General features: G+C 35.5%; 5 protein-coding genes across 7 annotated transcripts; 3 read left to right on the top strand and 2 right to left on the bottom strand.

Moving 5' to 3' along the window:
• The first annotated feature begins 1,128 nt into the window (after positions 1-1,128).
• Positions 1,129-3,327, top strand: LOC17888834 (UPF0481 protein At3g47200). The gene is made up of 3 exons (XM_006294041.2): positions 1,129-1,478; positions 1,781-2,619; positions 2,953-3,327. The coding sequence occupies exons 1-3, from the start codon at positions 1,129-1,131 to the stop codon at positions 3,225-3,227; spliced, it is 1,464 nt and encodes a 487-aa protein (XP_006294103.1). The 3' UTR covers positions 3,228-3,327.
• Positions 3,328-4,349: 1,022 nt separating this feature from the next.
• LOC17888792 (F-box protein At3g62230) lies at positions 4,350-5,759 on the top strand. The gene has a single exon (XM_006295565.1). The coding sequence runs from the start codon at positions 4,350-4,352 to the stop codon at positions 5,757-5,759; it is 1,410 nt and encodes a 469-aa protein (XP_006295627.1).
• A 661-nt stretch (positions 5,760-6,420) lies between these two features.
• LOC17888635 lies at positions 6,421-7,550 on the bottom strand. Its single transcript, XM_023785036.1, has 2 exons — positions 7,247-7,550; positions 6,421-6,894 (listed from the first exon to the last, which is right to left on the bottom strand). The coding sequence occupies exons 1-2, from the start codon at positions 7,381-7,383 to the stop codon at positions 6,648-6,650; spliced, it is 384 nt and encodes a 127-aa protein (XP_023640804.1). The 5' UTR covers positions 7,384-7,550; the 3' UTR covers positions 6,421-6,647.
• A 179-nt stretch (positions 7,551-7,729) lies between these two features.
• Positions 7,730-9,879, bottom strand: LOC17887906 (thylakoid lumenal 15 kDa protein 1, chloroplastic). Of its 2 annotated transcripts, XM_023784343.1 has the most exons (9): positions 9,696-9,879; positions 9,438-9,566; positions 8,849-8,944; positions 8,690-8,762; positions 8,532-8,593; positions 8,327-8,408; positions 8,142-8,202; positions 7,965-8,026; positions 7,730-7,866 (listed from the first exon to the last, which is right to left on the bottom strand). In XM_023784343.1, exons 1-8 carry the CDS (start codon positions 9,816-9,818, stop codon positions 7,975-7,977), a joined length of 678 nt encoding a protein of 225 aa, XP_023640111.1. In that variant the 5' UTR covers positions 9,819-9,879; the 3' UTR covers positions 7,730-7,866; positions 7,965-7,974. The 2 variants fall into 2 exon arrangements, with proteins under 2 accessions (XP_023640111.1, XP_006294952.1); XM_006294890.2 differs by having other exon boundaries at positions 7,730-8,026.
• Positions 9,880-14,123: 4,244 nt separating this feature from the next.
• Positions 14,124-16,231, top strand: LOC17888021 (homeobox-leucine zipper protein ATHB-4). 2 transcript variants are annotated; one of them, XM_023784508.1, is made up of 4 exons: positions 14,124-14,577; positions 14,775-15,127; positions 15,297-15,385; positions 15,794-16,231. In XM_023784508.1, the coding sequence occupies exons 1-4, from the start codon at positions 14,367-14,369 to the stop codon at positions 16,110-16,112; spliced, it is 972 nt and encodes a 323-aa protein (XP_023640276.1). In that variant the 5' UTR covers positions 14,124-14,366; the 3' UTR covers positions 16,113-16,231. The 2 variants fall into 2 exon arrangements, with proteins under 2 accessions (XP_023640276.1, XP_006294614.1); XM_006294552.2 differs by having other exon boundaries at positions 14,127-14,577; positions 15,306-15,385.
• The last annotated feature ends 2,145 nt before the right edge of the window (positions 16,232-18,376 follow it).

Genomic DNA, 18,376 nt, shown 5'->3' with positions numbered 1-18,376 from the left:
ATACATAAAGAGTTAAAACGAAATTAAATACGGGGATTTAGGCCTTTCTTGAATACCTTTTCTAATGGTTAAAACTAAATTAAGACCTGATTTATATTTAAAAAAATCCAATCATGCAAGGGAAAAGGTATATAATATATAGGAAGAACAAAACTAAGAGAGAAACAGATCTACATCACATCATTTTGTATATCTATTAGTGGGTGCCCTACGAATTGTCTTTGTCTCCATAATTTTCATTTTTTCATATTAAATTGCATCATTAAAGAGACAAAATTTGATAATGATCTACTTTTCTTCTCTCCCTATTTTTCCACCCCCACGAATAATTCTTGAAGTTTCTGCTTCTTTATTTACTTTTTCTTATTATATTTCCAACTTTATTTTGGATTATATGCTCACAGCTCTTGTAACTTTACCTTCTTTTTTACATGAAAAAATATAATTTATATTAGTCAATGAAAATTAAATACTGTAAATAATCAACGATGTGTCATTCATCCATACGGTCATGAGAATTTTGTAGGTCAAGTTGTTGATATAATGTTTTTTCTCCACAAAACTAATCCAACAAATTCTCTAACATATTTCATTATATTCGAAACCGTAAATAAAAATTAACACCGTTTAGTATCACCTGTCGAAATAATTATTTGCATATGATTGGAACGAATCAAAGAAGCGCCGAAATTGTCTTGATAAACTTATATATATATATATATATATATAGCTCCAATCCAAATGAAAAAATATAGGGGCAGAGTTAAAGGCCAATGCCCCAATGGGATGATATTATGATGGGCTCTAGCTAGCCTCTAGTGATTGTTAAGAAACTTGTGTGAGGAACATCAGAATGGTCCAGTGTGTTCCGCGTTGGACTTTCACATCCTGACAGCATAATTCTTTGCCCGAACGATAATTTAAAGAAGAAAACAAATAAAGGAATGGAAAAAGGTTGGGATATGAATATTTTCCCCAAGGCAGAAGCAATATAAAAATGCTTGAATTGGATAGTTTCATACTCACGTCATTCTCCTTTTGTGATCTTATATAAACCCTTAGCTAACCTCGTATTGTAACAACTCATGCACAATTAAAATATATACTAAGAAACCAACGTCATCGCTGATGGGGGATCTAGAACAAGGAATACAACTAGCGACGGAGAATGAAACTGGAACTGGTCACGTGGGTAGATGGAGTGAAGGATTTCATGATCCATGGGTTCCTAAACACAGAACAGCTGAGAAAGCAAAGGTTGTTTCGTCCAAGACTAAACCGACTAGACCGGATGAATCAGTTGAGGTTTCCGGTATATGGCCTTCTTCGTTTAGCAAAGAGTACTGTTGCATCTATAGAGTGCCAAACCGGCTACGGAGAGTGAATCCAGAGGCATACACTCCTCAGATGCTTCTCTTAGGTCCACTTCAACATTCTAAGAAAGCTAAAGCCCTTGAGCTCTCCAAAAACGATTTAAGGTACCTACTCCTCAAATTTTCTTTATATATAAACCATACGGATAAAAGGCTAGATAGTTTCTGAATTTTTTTCTTGGCGCTTGTGTGTTACGTTTACATTTATATCATGCTAAATCAATGTGTATTTAACCATAGCTTTGTAGTGTTTTCTCTCGTATATCGTTACGTTTCCCGCTTGAGTTAACGTTTATCAACAAATATACTTTGAAGTACGTAGTATTATTTGTGTTTAGTTTGAACATACAGATTTTTCTGTTTTTTAAGTAATTGGTTTTTATGCTAATGCGTTTGGGTTGCTCCAGATATTTGGACTATATGAACATGGAGCTTCACAAAAAGAAGTACCTTAATGCTATTGCCAATAAATATGGGGAGAAAATTGTTGATGATTTGAGTTCAATCATAAAAACGAATGAGAAATTCATAAGAGAAAGCTACGCCGAATCAACGGAATGGATCAAATCCCAAGAATTCGTGGAAATGATCCTCCTCGACTCGGTGTTCATACTAGCGTTCTTCATTCAGACCGCCACTACTCGAAAAATCAACAAGAAAGAAGAAATCCTTGTCCATGAAGAAGACATTCTTTTCCAGAAGCCTTGTTTCATTACCACTATTTTGGAAGACTTAATCTTGCTCGAGAACCAACTCCCTTATGTCCTTTTAGAGGAACTCTCTGAACTTTTTATCTTAAATCTTAAAATCAGGGAAACGTTCCGTGACATTATCCTTCGAGCTTTTAGGTTGGAAGGAGAGGTCAAAGAAGGAATGAATTTCCGACATTTTACAGATTTGTTTCGACGTATCCGAGTGGAAACACTTTGTTTGACAAAAGAACAAATGAGAAGCGTAGAGGCTAAGAGCATAAAGAGTCTGCACAACGCAGACAAACTAGACAGTGCTGGAGTAGATTTTGCGCATCTTGATAAGAAAAACGAGTTATCGTTGGTGATTACTTTCGAACGTGGGATCTTGAAGATACCTTGTTTCTTAGCGGACGACAACACCGAGAGGGTTATGAGGAACTTAATGGCGCTGGAGCAATGCCATTACCCTCTCACTGCTTATGTTTGTAACTACATTGCCTTTTTGGATTTTCTCATTGATACCGATCAAGACGTTGACTTGCTCGTAAAGAAAGGTAACAACACTTTACAAATATCTCGGTCATAGAGAAATATGAGACGGTAGGTACGTATTCCGCATTTGCTCAATCCAGGTTTTCATAAATTTTGGTATGTGACACTTGCACAAGTGGGTTCCGGTTTACGTCTAGATTCTTGTTTTTAGCAAAATCTGTTTTAGTTTAATAGATTTTCAAAAACAAATCAAGTTATCAATCACTTCGTCGACCTGTCAAAAAACAAAAAAACTAACCAATTCGTCTTTTTCTTTGTAACGCTTTGTACGAAAATTTTGCCTTTTTCAATTATGAGAGTCCTAATTAACACATCTCAGCATTTTGCATTAATAGGAGTTATAAAGAATTGGTTAGGACATCAAGCGTCAGTGGCGGAAATGGTGAACAAACTATGTTTAGGGCTAGTGGATTTTGGATCTCACTATTACGAAATAGCCGAAAGACTCAACCAACACTACGAGAGCCGTCTCAACAGATCCATTGCCACGCTCCGGCGAGTTTACTTTAAAGATCTTTGGACCGGAACTGCCACCGTTGCTGCCGTCGTTATCCTTGTGTTGACTCTGATTGGGACTGTGGCTTCCGTTCTCCAAGTTGTGCAGAAGTAATACTTCTCCGGCTCCGCCCCAAGGAACATAGATGGTTTCTTGTTTATACTACACGAAACAAAACAATATATATTTGTTCTTTTTCTCCCACACAAAACTTTGTTTGATTTGTTCTTTTTTTTTAAGCTCTACTTGGTTTCTCAAATAATGTTTCTTTTTCGTATTTTTATTTATTTATCCCATCATGTCTAACATCATCCTTCCGTTTCACTGTGTATCTTCAAGTTAATAACAAAAGTATCTTTTTGCTTAATAAAAATATAATTTGTTTGCTCATGAGAATGAATCGATCTGAAGAATACATGTAATTAATAGTTAAAATTAAAATGGCTCTCTGTTTATATGACTCAATATAAAAACAGGTTTAAGCCTTCAAATTCACATCATTTAACATATTAGTCTTTGTCCAACGGAAGAAGTTCGGATTAGAGAAAACAAAAAACTTGAGAGAAAGGTGATAAAGAGATTTTAACAACACAAAAACGAAGTAGTCATTGCAGGAGTAATTAAATTTTGTAAAGATGAAAGAGACACGTCATTAGTGATTAACTTTGAAAAAGAAATCTTGAGAATGCCTTGCTAAATTCGTATATAGCAGGAAATAACTCCGGAGGGATTTTCAGGAAGAGAATATAGAAATCAAGCAAAGTCATTACTATTACATCATCACATTCTTGAGACTATCTCATTGACACCAAGAAAGACGTCAAGAAAGGTATGTTATCTTTTTATTTTGTTAAGTTCTATCCATCTCTTACCTTGCAAATACCATACTTGTACATACTAGAGATGACATTCTACTTTTATATAATGATATTTCGGATTTTAAGTAGATATATTTCTTTTTTTTTGAAAAAATATTCAACTTTTGAATGTTTTGGTATAGAAATCAATCGAAAAAAAGATACAATGCCATTTGACCCCGCTTTATACAGCTAGAAAAAAAAAATACTAAAAAAAAATATATAGGGTTTCCTTGAAAAGATATGGAATGTAATCATTTTTTCTTCTATATAATTTCGTGTTTAGGTCTAAGACTAGATATCACAAATAAACACACAAACATCAGCTTTTCGTTGAATCCATTTATTCTCTTCTCTTATCTTCTCAAAAACACTAGCAATGGTTGCACCTAACCCACTTGATGTCATCTCTATGCTACCAGATTTTCTTCTGATCCTCATAATATCATGTTTGCCATTCAAAGAAGCCTTAAGGACCAGCGTCTTGTCGAGACGCTGGAGAGAGTTGTACCGTGAAGTAAGAAATATTTCGTTCAACGAGGTGCAGATCTTGAGGACTTACGACAACATCGAAGATCAGCAGACTAAAAGAGCTCGGTTCGTTCAATACATGATAAATTGGGTTTCCAATTATGCCGGAGGAGTTATTGAAAGCTTCGAGCTCTCCTTCTCTAGACCGGTCGGCTTCGAAGCAGAGATGCAGGTGCTGATCGAATTCGCAGCCATCAGAAAGGTCAAGAATCTCCTTCTTGATTTCTCGGAGCGGCGTTGGGCTAACAGAGAAGCAGTAGAAAGAGGAGAAGCAGAAAATATGATTCAAATGCCGGAGAGCTTCTACAGAGTAACCACCCTCGTGACGTTGAAGTTACTCGCCTGTCGGTTCGATCCATCAAAGCTTGCAGAAGCGGGTTCGATAGAGCGCCTCTACTTTGGGTGGATGCAAGTCATGTTGATCATGCCTTTGCTGTCAAAGACACCTCTCCTCGAGAGCCTGCACATCAAGAATTGCTGGCAAGTTGGTCTTGAAGCGATAACCGGATACAACAACCGGTTAAGCAGACTGGTTTTCAAGAACTGTGGCTTCGCAGTGCAGTCCTCTACACTCGAGCTGCCAAATGTCGAGGTCTTTAAGTATTCTGGTAAAGTCCATCGCTTTGGATTCAAGAATGTGAATGAGCGTCTAGATGAAGTGTCACTGGACTTCCGTCAAGAGAGATCTTACCATGATGGGCTTGGAACACAGCTTTGCGATCTCCTCTCCAGTCTTTCATCCGCTAAGACATTGATGGTCTGTCCATTTCTCCTTCAAGTGATCCAGGTTAGGAATCAACTGAAACGAGTAAAAGTAGACATGGAGGCCAGACAGATGGTGCTGATGGCGAATCTTGAACCTCAGGAGTTCATTGGAATCAGCTACATGATCAATAGCTGTCCATTTCTGGAAACCTTGACCTTCCAGTTGCTTGTTTCTAGGCCTGTCCAAATGGCGGCACCTGAAGTCGATCCAGATACATATTGGATGCTTACAATCACTCAGCATTATTTTACGAGGTACGAGACACTGAAAAACGTTGAAATCTGGAATTTTGGTGCAGGGACACATGAGTTACAGGTTCTCAAATATCTGATTGGGCTCTGTCGTGAGTTGGAACGTGTGGACTTATACATGCCTTTGGGTCACAGTGAGAGTCAAATGGAGAGTATACGTGCTGCAGCTGAACTGGTCGGCGAAACTTTCGACAGGGCCTCCGACCGGCTGACGGTTTATCTACATGAATCTATGTTTTAATTTCCGAGCTGATGAGTTCCAATGTTTAATTACTGTTATTTTTCGTTTAAAAACCACAGATTAATAAAAGTGATTTCTAATCGCACATTTGCAGCTTTGTTATTTACGATTTAGAAAACAAAATAACAAACGAACACACAAAAATATATTGTTTTATTTACATTACATGGTCGGATCAACTAAACTGAATTCAACTCCTTTATATATCTTTTATTTTTGATGTAAGATATATTATATAACTGATTACAACATGATTAACAAGCTAATTTCTTGATTATGGGCTCTAACTCTTACAATATAGCCAAGAGCCTATACTGCGAGGTTCGTTTCAACTTTATCAGAATATATACAAAAAAAAAAAAAAAACACAAATCTTTTGCGACTCTCCAGCAAGTATACTTCAAAGTAAGAAACTATAACTATATGTAAAAATTCACAATGATATTGGTTGATTTAATATCTATATATGTAAAACAATTTCTCAGATTATGTGCAATATATAATGTTTGTTTATAAAATCAAATAAACAGTTCTAACCTTAGCGACTGTATACTATACACATTAACTAGTCAAAAGACACATTAACTAGTCAAAAGTCAGAGTCTTTCCCCAACTCAGTTTCCTTAAAAATGACCTAAAAACTAATAACCAGATAAAGTTTCAACCACTTAGAATAAAACATATTGCAAAATAGTTTGTCAACCACAAGATAAAATCTCTGTAAAAAGATAAACATGGTGATGATCAGTTCCACAAGAATGGACGATCCTCCCTTATTCATGAAATAGAAGAAAAAACCAACAACAACAACGGAGTTTATTCAAGAAACTAAGCCTTTCATTGATACATACAACAAAAGGGTTTCACCTCATCAACTCGAATCCCAAATCACTCACGACCATCACCGAGGGCTGCTGCTTCATCGTCGCCGGTTCTCAAACTCTTACTGATAAACCTTCTGCAGATCATAGGACGCCCATAGACGGAAAAAAACACCTTCTCGTTAGGGCCCATCACAATGTTTGGTATGTTGGAATACTTGAACCTCACTTTCCCAAACAAGCCATTCTTACCCAACATGCCTGATTCCCAAGGGTCGTTCACAAACACTTCCTCCACAGCACATGGGAACATACTAATCATCATCATCACATATATAAATATACACATAAATGAACCAATTGTACTGTATATTGTATAAGAGAAGTAATAATAGACCACCCAAAAAAAAAGAAATGGTTATATCACGAAGCACAGTGTGAGATGCAAGTCGAGATCTATTACATTAGACATAGCTTATATACAAACTAAACCAAAATTGTTACAGGCCATCAATCTATCTATAGAATACGTGTGTCTACGCATAGTCAACCTTCTATGACGCATTGATAAAAAGTTAAATGTGCTATCGTATCTATGACAAATCATTTGCACAAAACAAAAACTATTAACCATTTCTTGAATTCAGGGATTAGGGTTACACTTACCAGTTGAAGAAAGTGAAGATCTGGAACTGTGAGAGGGGATAACCATTGGAAAACGTGAGGAACAGACAACGTGGGTCAGGGTCGTGCTCAAAGGGCTCTGCTGATGCACTGAGAACAGATCCGGCCGAAGTACTCATGGCGGCTTCCCTGTCTCTCTTCTTCCCCACCTCTCCTTGTAACAAATTAAAGAGAGGCGCAATTCCTTTGTTTTGTGTCTATATAGCATGATACGTCCGATGCTACTCTTGGGATTTTATTTAAGGAATGAAATTTTTTTATTTAATGCCTTGTATAGAAATGTTGATCAAATTTCTTATTTCAGCGAGTGCTGCATGCATGTACATAGTCAACAATTTCCAGCTGTCATTTTTTTTTTTTTGTCTTTTTAACAATATTTAATTTGCAGGGTTTTGTTAAATCATGTGTTTTTGTTAAGTATCTCTAGCTTTTTTTTTTTTTTTTTTTTTTTTTTTAAATAACTTCTGGTCCAGTTTTAAGATCCAAATAAAGTTCAAAAAAATTGGTATACAGTGATTCACACCAATAAAAATAAAACAAAAACCAGGAATCACCTCCACGGAGACGGAGCATGTGGAAGTTAGTATATATACACACATTCTCTGCAACAACATGCACAAAGAAAAGCTTTAACAATGGTCAAAACTCTAATAAAAATAATCAGATATTGAAAAAAGACAGCCACAATCCACAGCTTTACATTTCACAGTTTAGTTACAGAGCAATGTCTCCCGCGTTGCATTCCCAGTGGTCGCATTAACCCTAATGAGACAAAGAAAAAAAACACACACAAACAATATAATTAACCACATTCTGCTGCTGCGTTTTAGATAGGGTATAAGATAGATCCTAAGAGATGAGAGCAGAACAATCGTACCCATCCGCGATTTTGCAAAGGTATTCTCGTTGATCATCTCTTAGAGGGACATCAGTGAAGTCTAAATCCAATTCAAATATACACACACACAAAAAAAAAAAAAGTATAAAACATTATGTGAAGCTCAAAGTTAATAAAGAGATGTACTTAATTACTGTTAGTATGAAAGAGTTTCTTCTTTTTACCTGCGCCTGTAATGTTTGATCCCTTGAATGATGTGTTTCCAGTAGCAGTAGCTCCTTCCAAGTTAGCGTTCGTTAAATTCACCTGCAAAGATGCAACATTGTTAACTAACTATTCACAATTAATGTCAAGGAAATGTTTGTTTTCCCTAGCTTTATACACATTTTGGTACATAAATGGACACATATGTGTAACATAGAATACAACCTTTGTTACGTTTGCCAAGGAGAAATCTGCGCCTCGGAGATCAGTTTCAGACAAATCAGCACCTGGACTTACGAGATGACAAATGTTAGCATTCATGAATGAGACGTAATCTCTATTACAGTTCTTCTACTACCTCAATAAAGAAAAGGAGAACAAACCTGTTAGATCTGCATCAAAGAAGCTAGCACCTAACAACTTTGCACCCTTGAAGTTGGCTTGCCTTAGGATGGACTGCCGAGAATGCCATCAAATAGATGATGATTAAACGAAAGATATGTTGATCACGATAACAGTCTATAGCTGAATAATGTATTTACCGTCTTGAAGTCCTGCCTGATGAGAGTCTGGCCACTGAAATCCTTGCCGGACAAGTCCTGTCCCCTGGTGACTCCTTGTCCATAAGGACCTCCACCCTTAGAATTTAATTCAAATCCAGAAAATAAGTTGAACTCCAGAAGTACATCTTATGATATCGTAGTCACAAAATGACCAATGTCCCTCAATTGGAATGAAATCCACTAGCTTCTTAAATCACAAAGTACTAAATCACATATTCAGAGACACTTAATTGGAGGGTAAACTATATAGTAAATACAAGATCAGTCATTAGATTGCGAGTGAAAACTACAGGGAAGACTGTTTCAACTAATGATTCCAGTTTCCAACAAAGAAAGAGCCCTAATCTTAACACTCAATGATAAATTTCCACAAGTAACAACAATTAACGTTTCCTCGCAACAACTTTTCAATAGTGATCTATTCATCATCACTTGCCTATAAAGTTTCGAGCTTTAGAATTTATACTATCATCACCAACATATCCAAGTCCTTTTCTTTTTTTTTTCTATAACTTCCACAATAGATTACAGAATACACATTTAAAAGGAGATAAGGAGAAAAGGATACCTTAAAAGCAAGAGCAGGATCAACAAAGAAGAGAGAAACAGAGACAAGAGCAAGTAGACTTCTCTTTGAAACCTCTTCTCCTAATGACAAAACCACACTTCCCAAAGGACTAACCACTTCTTTTCCTTCCTGCCCAATAACAAAATACCGCAAAAAAGAATTGACCCCTCTTTTTTTTTAATCTCTGGGGTTCTCAATTTCAGTCAACACAGCGTTTCAAGGTTGGAGACAAGTGAAAATAAACAAATTGGAGATTACCTGTGAGCAACGAAGGGGACAATGAGAACTACGAGAAGATAGGGAATTAGGGAGTGACGAGAGAGATGGTTTTGGAGAGATGTTGCAGCAGGAGAACAACGAGACGTTGCTGAGTACTGCCATTTTTTTTTTTTTTTCCTTCTTCGCGAATCAACGAGTCTGAACAAGTGGATGAGCCAAAAGACTTTCTCCTTGTGGATAAAATTATCATATGACAGGTGCAATTGCAAGTTTCTTTTACTCGAGAAAAAGGCCGAGCCTATTAGGCCCATATACCACTTTTACTTATAAACACAATAAGGCCTCGAATGAAAGTGTTTTTTTTTTATGAATGTTTTTCTGATTTTTGTTTTTCAAAAAGTCGCAAAATCATTATTAATCCGAGAAAGATTAGATTTACAAAATCTCAAGCCATCATAATTAATAAGTCCGAGATAGATTTTGTCTTAAGAGAAGACAAATTTATAACTCTCAAATATAATTGTCCTTTTGACCAAATTTTAGAGTGGCCATCAAAATCTAACTGTCTCAACAAGCAAGAAAGATCACGAGCAAGTCACATGGAAAACAGCTGGTACACAAACACACGCAATCGAAAACGCATTTGGATCGATTCCAGGGCTGTTGATCATAATAATAATAATAACATCATGAGAGGATGAGCCAAAAGGGTCAGAATTGTAATTGTAGTTGGAAGCTCGTGTCGCATCAAATGATTGGTGTCCGGTGTGAGAGAGACAACGAGACACGCGCCGGGGTGGTGCGAAGATTCATAATACTATACTACTAACTAAACCATCCTCTATTATGTCACTTGTGAGTGTGACACGTGGTCGCTCCATCACGTGATCTCCCACGTGAATGTTTCTGGCGTATCTAATTTATACAAGTTCTTTTTGGCTGTTTAGTTTTATACTCGCTCCCATTCTTTTAGTTTTACACATCTTAGTCACGTGGCTCTCACTCGCTCCTGTCGTCTCCTTTGCTAGCTTTTTTTTTTTTTCTTTTGCATCTTGAAACTTAATGCTTTTCAGCTTTTATTTATTTATTTAGGATTTCGTAAAGATTGCCAAAAGGGTAGATTCCATTGTTTTCCTTTCTTAATTATATTAGAGTTACAAGTTGTGAATCCGAACAGATGGAAAAATCCCCCAAAAAACAGCATACATTTGAATGCGATCCATCTTCTGAGCGTCAACCATTTAAAATTTTGCCCCATACTAAAGTTCAAATGATGATTTAAACCATATTTTTTTGTATGCTTTGGTAAAATCATCATATAATTTTTGGTTTAAGAAGGTTTATTATGTTCTATCGGAATAATTACTCACTAGCTAGGATTCGATCTAATGTTTGATGATCGCCTAGGTAATAATAGTATTTAGAATACATATACTATGTTTTCTTCTCTTTATAAAAATCTAAGTTTTGCATGCATGTTAACAGCTGTTATTCTCTGAAACTCTAAAACCTTACAATCATGTCCAGAGCCAGTAGCCTTATACTTGTTTGTTTTTTCTTCCGAAGCGTATCATATGTTATTAACAAATTGTACGGATACAAAATAATAAATAATACTCCCGAATCAAATTAGATCTTGGACCGGACCAAGATAAGTGACGGGATTCCCACGTGGACATGTGTAATGATTTCGAGTAAATTGTTAGATACGTCGACTCAATCATGTGGTACAAGTACGTGTAAAATATAATAATTATTTTGTAATGATTATATTCGCTCAGCAAACAATTATTGCTCCATGTACATTTAAAAAAATATATATATTACCGTGGTGTTAGGGCAACATTATCAAGGAGATTTTATACCTAAGATTTACATAAAAAAGTATCTTATGCAAGATTTTTTTTTGTGTAAATTTTAAGTTTAAGATCCCCTTAAAAATATTGGCCTATATGGTTGAATTATTATGAATTATCATGGTAACCCATGTTACCAATCAAAGCCCTAGTCATCTTGCTAATAGATTGTTTTGATAGTGAAATTAAGTTACTAAAACTAGTACACTTATAAATATGTATAAGTAGAATCTGGATCAGTTTATATAAATCGAGAAGGTCAGCTCAAACCGAATCTAGAAAAAAAATGAAAGGAGAACACATGCACTGGGAGAGCTTTTGCACATGGTTATGGACACACACGTGGGACCATATTTCGTAGTTTCCTCTTTTGAATAAAGATGTGTCAAAACAAAAATTATTGAACTCACGATAAGTATTATTTAATATTCATGCTTGATTACCTCAGAGTTCTCTCATAGTATTTTATATTCATGCCTTGGTTACACACCTAAGAAACTCGTTATTGGTGAAACATGGGCTTTGGTTGCTTTGGTCGGTTTCCATCGGATCATGTTCTTAGCTGTCTCTTACCCCAAAAGATAAACTAGTATAACTCTTTAATTCCCTCGCCATTGTGTTGTGACTTAAATCAAATAATTAGTAATATGTTCAATTTAAATAAAATTGAAATAGTATTTGTTAGGTATTCCGAAAAGAATACGAGCCTCATCATAATGGTTTCGTATCCGACAATATATTGTGGTTGGAGGATTATTTAATGAAATGCAGTTTTGTCGTATTGATTTCAAAATAAGATTGTATTATCCTCCGACGTTCTCTTATTTTCACGAACGAGCGACTTTAAGGGCGTGAAGTACACGCGAGAGGGTTTGGGATGTTAATAAGAAGTGAACCACCGAGTCGGAAAGAGAAAGAGAAAGAGAAAGAGAAGGGAGTATCCAATGATTACAGAGAAGTGGATGTCTGGTCGCGGAGGAACAAAAATTACGCCGCACGAGTGTGGTCACTTTGGGGACCATGTGCCTCCGCCACGTTGGCAACTTCCCACGTGAACCGCTTCCCGTTTCCCACGTGACCTCCACCGCTTCTTCGGCTTCTACACTCTCCCATGCTCATTATTCCAGAATTTTACATTCTCGTATATATAATGTACTCGAACATCATCTACTCTAGTCTGAGAACAAATTCAACAGACGACGAAAACAAATGGATTGCTCATAATCACGAATATTTGATGTACTCGAACTTTATTGTGACCTGTCCGACGATATCATTTTACATTTTAATTAATTGTGTTACCAAATAAACATTTATATAGCATTGCTTACGACTGTTCATAACTAAACCCATGTTGATTATTTAGTTCAAGCATATATTATTAAATCTATGTGTACATAACCTTTGTGTTTTAGATAGAAAATTAGAGTATGATCCTTTTGTATAACTATCGTTTTCAGACTACTACTATTACTGTATCAAATCAACCAACCAATAATAAGACTCCAAATAAATCAATAGTATCTAAAAGTAATTTACCAGGAGAAAAAGTTTCCAAGAAAGGTCAAAGCAAGTTTCAAGAGTGGATGAAAAGCATGACCGCATTGATTGAAGATTCATAACAAGTCAATACACATATTCATGATTATCATTAAGATTTAGATTTTGGAAGTAAAACACACATTAACTTGTGGTTGAAAAAAGAGTCAGACGTTATTTAAAATTTAATTAACAAACACGACCGGTCTTGTCTGTAACACTCAAAGAAACTGAAGTAGTAGTAATAATGATGGCATTATCAACAAACTTTGAAAACGATAAAAAATTTATTGTTTCAATGACAGGAAGTAGCCGAAGTAACAAAAAACTCTACCACCCAAATGTCCGTTTTATATTTGACTTGGCCAAAATAATCCAATGGGGAAAAAACTTGAATGTTCGCTTTCATTAGTTGACCAGAAGAATTAGTAGTAGTAAGTAGTTATAGTAATCAAATCAAAGGAAGAGTTTTGGAAAAGGGAATAATAAATGAATTTGAAGATTAATTAGAGAATCGAATGCATGTTGTTGGGTTCACAGGTAACTCTAAAAACTGATGAACCCCATGCAGTGTTATGTTAGGCTCTGTGTAAACCTATCAATGCGATATCGTTTTCTGACTACCATACCCATTTTGAGCCCAACGCCGTTGTCTTCACGCAAGCTATCTCGCGTTTGTAGTTCACGATCGACCCTACTTTTACTTTATAGGCTTATATACATCTGTCTTTTCCTCTTTAAAAATACCGTTCTCATGATTTAAATAAATAAAACAATTTATACATTGACCAAACAAAAAAAAAACAATGCAAACAAAGATCTTGTTACATTAAATAATTTTAGTAGAACTTAAAAATAAATGATTAAAGATGAAAGTTACAAAACGTAAAAACAAAACCAGATATTACTGTCAAATAAAATATCTGAGATTTTGTGTGTTAAAATGCTAACGTCTGTAATTGACTTTTGAGAAGAAAATAAACAAAAAGAAATATTCATTTGTTTAAAAGCTCAACGTATTGAAAAAGAAAACGCATTAGAGTTGAATGAGTTTTTTAATTTATTTTTTCTACGCATTGGTTAATTCTTTTTTTTTTTCCGGAGGGAGAGAAAGAGAGAGAGGAGGAGCAGGTAACAGTATATATCATCATTGAAATTACAAGGGTCTCTCTGACACAAGTCATCATTGAAACCCCAAGCCCCCCACATAACCCCCTCTCTCCTCTCCTCTCATATCAACTTCTCTGTATAAATAAATTTAGTCGTATCTTTTTAACCAGCACTAACTTCATTCTAGAAAATCTCTTGAGAAAAAATGGGTGAACGAGATGATGGGTTGGGTCTGAGTCTAAGCTTGGGAAATAGTAGTCAGCTAAAAGAACCATCTCTGAGGTTGAATCTTACGCCTTTCACAGCTTCTACTTCTTCCTCGTTTCCTCCTCACATGCACAATCAGATTATTAATAATAATAGCCATCCCCAAAAGATTCATCACAACTCTTGGACTCATCTGTTTCAATCTTCTGGTAATACTTTTTTTTCTCTTAAACATTCATTGTGTTGAAATTTTGTTTTTAATTTCATAGATAGACTTAGACATCTATCTTCGGATCTATGCTTCACATCCATAGATCCGATCTTATTTATTCTTTAATAAAGATATTTGTAGTTTTTAAGTTATATACGAAATTGGAAGCTAAAGAACGTTTTTATTGTACTCTAGGAATTAAACGTACAACTGCAGAGAGAAACTCCGACGCCGGATCTTTCCTAAGAAGTTTCGACGTGAACAGAGCTCCGTCCTCTTCGGTGGCGGTGGTGAACCTGGAAGAAGAAGCAGCCGTCGTCTCGTCTCCGAACAGCACCGTATCGAGTCTGAGTGGGAATAAGAGGGATCTTGCGGCGGCTAGAGGAGGAGATGAGCACGAGGCGGAGAGAGCTTCTTGCTCACGCGGCGGAGGAAGTGATGACGAAGACTGCGGAAATGGCGACGGGTCAAGAAAGAAGCTACGGTTGTCGAAGGAACAAGCTCTTGTTCTCGAGGAGACTTTCAAAGTACACAGCACTCTTAATCCGGTTAGTGACATTTTTAGTAATTTTTTTCTAACCTAAAAATCTGGTTAATAATTACAATTTGCATTTTCATAATTTACTACTTACTGCATGGACGTTTTCTGATTGGCTTCTTTCTAAAAAAAAACTAAAATTGCTTTTACTTTTTATTATGATTCTTTTGAATAATCGGATTGGGCAGAAGCAAAAGCTGGTTCTAGCAAAACAGTTGAATCTAAGGGCAAGACAAGTGGAAGTGTGGTTTCAGAACCGAAGGGCAAGGTAAAGAAATTATCTTGATTTGTAGGGGTATTACCGGGAATTTAGTAATAGAAAACCTTAGTAATTGCTATGATGGGGATATAATTGTCCTTTTTTATGACCCCAAAAAGAGTTTTCAGTTCTCTCTGTCGCAAAAGAAAATCTTAATAAGATCTCTCTACCTCTCTGGCTCTGTGTACTGTCACATGAGGAGTGTTTTTACTTTTTTTTTTTTTACTACAGCGCCTTAAAGACACATGCATGCGTACAGATTAAATCTACTTTTGTCCCTTTTTTTTTTTGGCCTCTTCCGGTTTTTTTTTTTTTTTTTTTTTTTTTTTTTTTTTTTTTCTGCTTCTTCTGTTTCTTAATAAAGCTTAGTTTTAAAAAATGATCTCTAATATGTTTAAAATTATTATGTGTACATAGGACGAAGCTGAAACAAACGGAGGTTGATTGTGAGTATTTGAAGAGATGTTGTGATAATTTGACGGAGGAGAATCGACGATTGCAAAAAGAAGTGTCGGAGCTGAGAGCGTTGAAGTTGTCTCCACATCTCTACATGCACATGACTCCTCCTACTACTCTCACCATGTGCCCTTCTTGCGAGCGTGTCTCCTCCACCTCATCCGCCAATGCGAGCATCGCTCCTCCTCCACCTCCTGCTACTAGTGTGGTTGGGCGGCCAAGTCCGCAGCGATCGACTCATTGGACTGCTATTTCCCTCCAGCAACGATCAGGCCGCTAGGGATGGGTGTTTTCCGTAGTTGTAGCTTAGAATAACTATATATATAGATATATAAGTATGCAACTTTTAAAGATTAGCTTCAATATGGGGAAAATGAGAAAGAAAAAAAAGTTCGATTTGAGGCTCTAACTCTTGACATTGTAAACGACTCTTTGACAATATGGGAAAAATGGCAACAACCTCGCTATCACGGAAATGGTTATAGACGAGAAATTGGAATAAGCACCCCGAAATGTCATTGTGGCACAGAGGCCTTTGATCGTCGAAAGAGATTTCCATTTTATTACAAACTATATCTATAACTATAATATGTTGTTGTACCTGCGTCTGTTTAGTTTTATTAGTTTCCCGAAGTATAATAGCGTTTGGGATAAAAACTAGTGAGTTTTACAACTGAGTTAGTTTTGCCTGTATTGTTTATATTACCTCTAAAACTCTAAGAAAATATACATAGTGTATAAGGGATATATAATAAACTAGATGGGCTTAGATCAAGATTCAAGAAGATAAACCAACAAAAAAAAGTAAATCATAGTGGGCTTTTTGCTGGTAGTATTTGGATATGCGTAGAAAATATTCTTTATTTCTCTTCGTTGGGTTTTTATAACCCAGAATTAAAACGATCGATACGTTGTTTTTCTTTTGGGATCCGTATTCCCAAAACAAGATGATGAAACGCTTTCGTAAACTCATATCTGATGTGCAAACTCTCTTAAAGAGTACTAAAACAAAGTAGCTTTTTTTTTTTTGGTCAACCAAACAAAGTAGCTAATAATCCTAAAATATGATGACAATAGTGAAATTTGTCTCGTTTTTATTTATTTATAAAAACTCAATAAACTTGAATAATTGACTGAGAATCCCAAGTCATCTTCTTCTTCTTTTTTTTGGGGTTGGAAGTTTTCATTTCTCTGATCCAGTGAAGAACTTACAAAATGGTGTTGTAGATGCTCTTAACATTGTGTTCCCATCGTCGCCTAGTAGGTCGATACTTTGTTACATGTTTTTTTCTTTCTTCCTATAATCCAGGTTTAATATGTTGTGATGTTGATTGATAAATACGTATAGTAATTTTCTAAAGAAAAATCAGTGTGGGGAGTTTTCAAACATCAAGTTTAATGAAACAAAAGAAGAATGTTCCAATTGGAACCTAAATCTCATAAGAAAACGAATTTATCAAGAAATAGAAGTAGTAATTCAGATTCTTACACCTAATCAATAAAATTATTGGCTACTCGGTTTCGGGTCCAAATCAGCGGCTTGTCAAGTTAGTCAGTCACCTCCTTGTTTGGTCTGTCTTCTTTGGTTTTTCCCCACAATTTTTCAAAATGTCTTATCTCTCAACCCAATCAATGAAGGGAAACGGTATATTACTGCATGCTGACAACAATGCCAAGATTAAACTCTCACTAAAATTACCTTTCACCATATAAAATTGAAGACTAACTAACTTTTAAGTTTTAATGATTTTGTTACCATAATAGATGCATTAAAAAAAACCAAACCTCGACTTGTTAAAGTCCAGTCTCTTACTAATGTTCAATTCAACCAATGAATATAAAAAGGATAAAAAAAGATACGAATTAAATAATGATATACACGACAAATTTCGGGAATTAATGTGTGATTATGAAAAGTAATTGTACATACTAGTATTTGTCGATCGTTTTATTCAAACTAAGATTTGTATATAGTATAGTATAAATTGATGTCATGAGTTTGTGCCATATTTATGCAGACTATTCCTTATACTTACCCCGAACACAAAACGGTCCTGCTAACTGAAACCAACAAAACCTCGAATAACTCCTTACCCTTGTTTGGAATAAGAGTAACAACTAACACCAATAGTAACAATATGGTAGGACTTGGTAGTACATACGTGGTGAACATTAAAAATACCACTTGGATGTTCACATGTCGCATTGTTTTTGCTTAACATGCATAATTTTTTTTTTTTTCCAATTAAAAGTATGTCAGCAGGATTAGTTGCATACATATATTTATTTTAAAGACATGTATTGTTACTGATTTTCCGTTTTTTTTTTATAACTTATTATTTTGAATATGAAGTGAGTTATTTCAAAACTAAAAGCCTACATAAAAGGTCAACTTTGCAACAAAATTAAGTGAATTAGAAATTTAATTTTTTTTTCATGCGGGATTTGTTTTTAGTTCACAAGCTTCGAACGCCAAAAAGAAAAATGAAACTGTTTTTTAAGGGTAAAACCCTGTATTAGTAATTATTTTTTTTCTAACATAAT

This window comes from Capsella rubella, unplaced genomic scaffold, assembly GCF_000375325.1.
Source record: "Capsella rubella cultivar Monte Gargano unplaced genomic scaffold, Caprub1_0 scaffold_4, whole genome shotgun sequence".
NCBI lineage: Eukaryota > Viridiplantae > Streptophyta > Magnoliopsida > Brassicales > Brassicaceae > Capsella > Capsella rubella.
The sequence above is the reverse complement of the archived record's forward strand: the minus strand, read 5'-3'. Positions and strand labels throughout refer to the sequence as shown.

What these genes read in the sequence shown, in the direction of transcription:
- LOC17888834 (XM_006294041.2), top strand. Translation starts at nt 1,129, where the DNA reads ATGGGGGATCTAGAACAAGGAATACAACTAGCGACGGAGAATGAAACT. An exon ending in CTCTCCAAAAACGATTTAAG is followed by an intron (nt 1,479 to 1,780) that starts GTACCTACTCCT and finishes GGGTTGCTCCAG; the next exon opens with ATATTTGGACTATATGAACA. An exon ending in TGACTTGCTCGTAAAGAAAG is followed by an intron (nt 2,620 to 2,952) that starts GTAACAACACTT and finishes TTGCATTAATAG; the next exon opens with GAGTTATAAAGAATTGGTTA.
- LOC17888792 (XM_006295565.1), top strand. Translation starts at nt 4,350, where the DNA reads ATGGTTGCACCTAACCCACTTGATGTCATCTCTATGCTACCAGATTTT.
- LOC17888635 (XM_023785036.1), bottom strand. Translation starts at nt 7,383, where the DNA reads ATGAGTACTTCGGCCGGATCTGTTCTCAGTGCATCAGCAGAGCCCTTT. An exon ending in ATCTTCACTTTCTTCAACTG is followed by an intron (nt 6,895 to 7,246) that starts GTAAGTGTAACC and finishes GATGATGATTAG; the next exon opens with TATGTTCCCATGTGCTGTGG.
- LOC17887906 (XM_006294890.2), bottom strand. Translation starts at nt 9,818, where the DNA reads ATGGCAGTACTCAGCAACGTCTCGTTGTTCTCCTGCTGCAACATCTCT. An exon ending in GTCCCCTTCGTTGCTCACAG is followed by an intron (nt 9,567 to 9,695) that starts GTAATCTCCAAT and finishes GTTATTGGGCAG; the next exon opens with GAAGGAAAAGAAGTGGTTAG. An exon ending in TCAGGCAGGACTTCAAGACG is followed by an intron (nt 8,763 to 8,848) that starts GTAAATACATTA and finishes CATTCTCGGCAG; the next exon opens with TCCATCCTAAGGCAAGCCAA.
- LOC17888021 (XM_023784508.1), top strand. Translation starts at nt 14,367, where the DNA reads ATGGGTGAACGAGATGATGGGTTGGGTCTGAGTCTAAGCTTGGGAAAT. An exon ending in TACACAGCACTCTTAATCCG is followed by an intron (nt 15,128 to 15,296) that starts GTTAGTGACATT and finishes TTGAATAATCGG; the next exon opens with ATTGGGCAGAAGCAAAAGCT. An exon ending in TTTCAGAACCGAAGGGCAAG is followed by an intron (nt 15,386 to 15,793) that starts GTAAAGAAATTA and finishes ATGTGTACATAG; the next exon opens with GACGAAGCTGAAACAAACGG.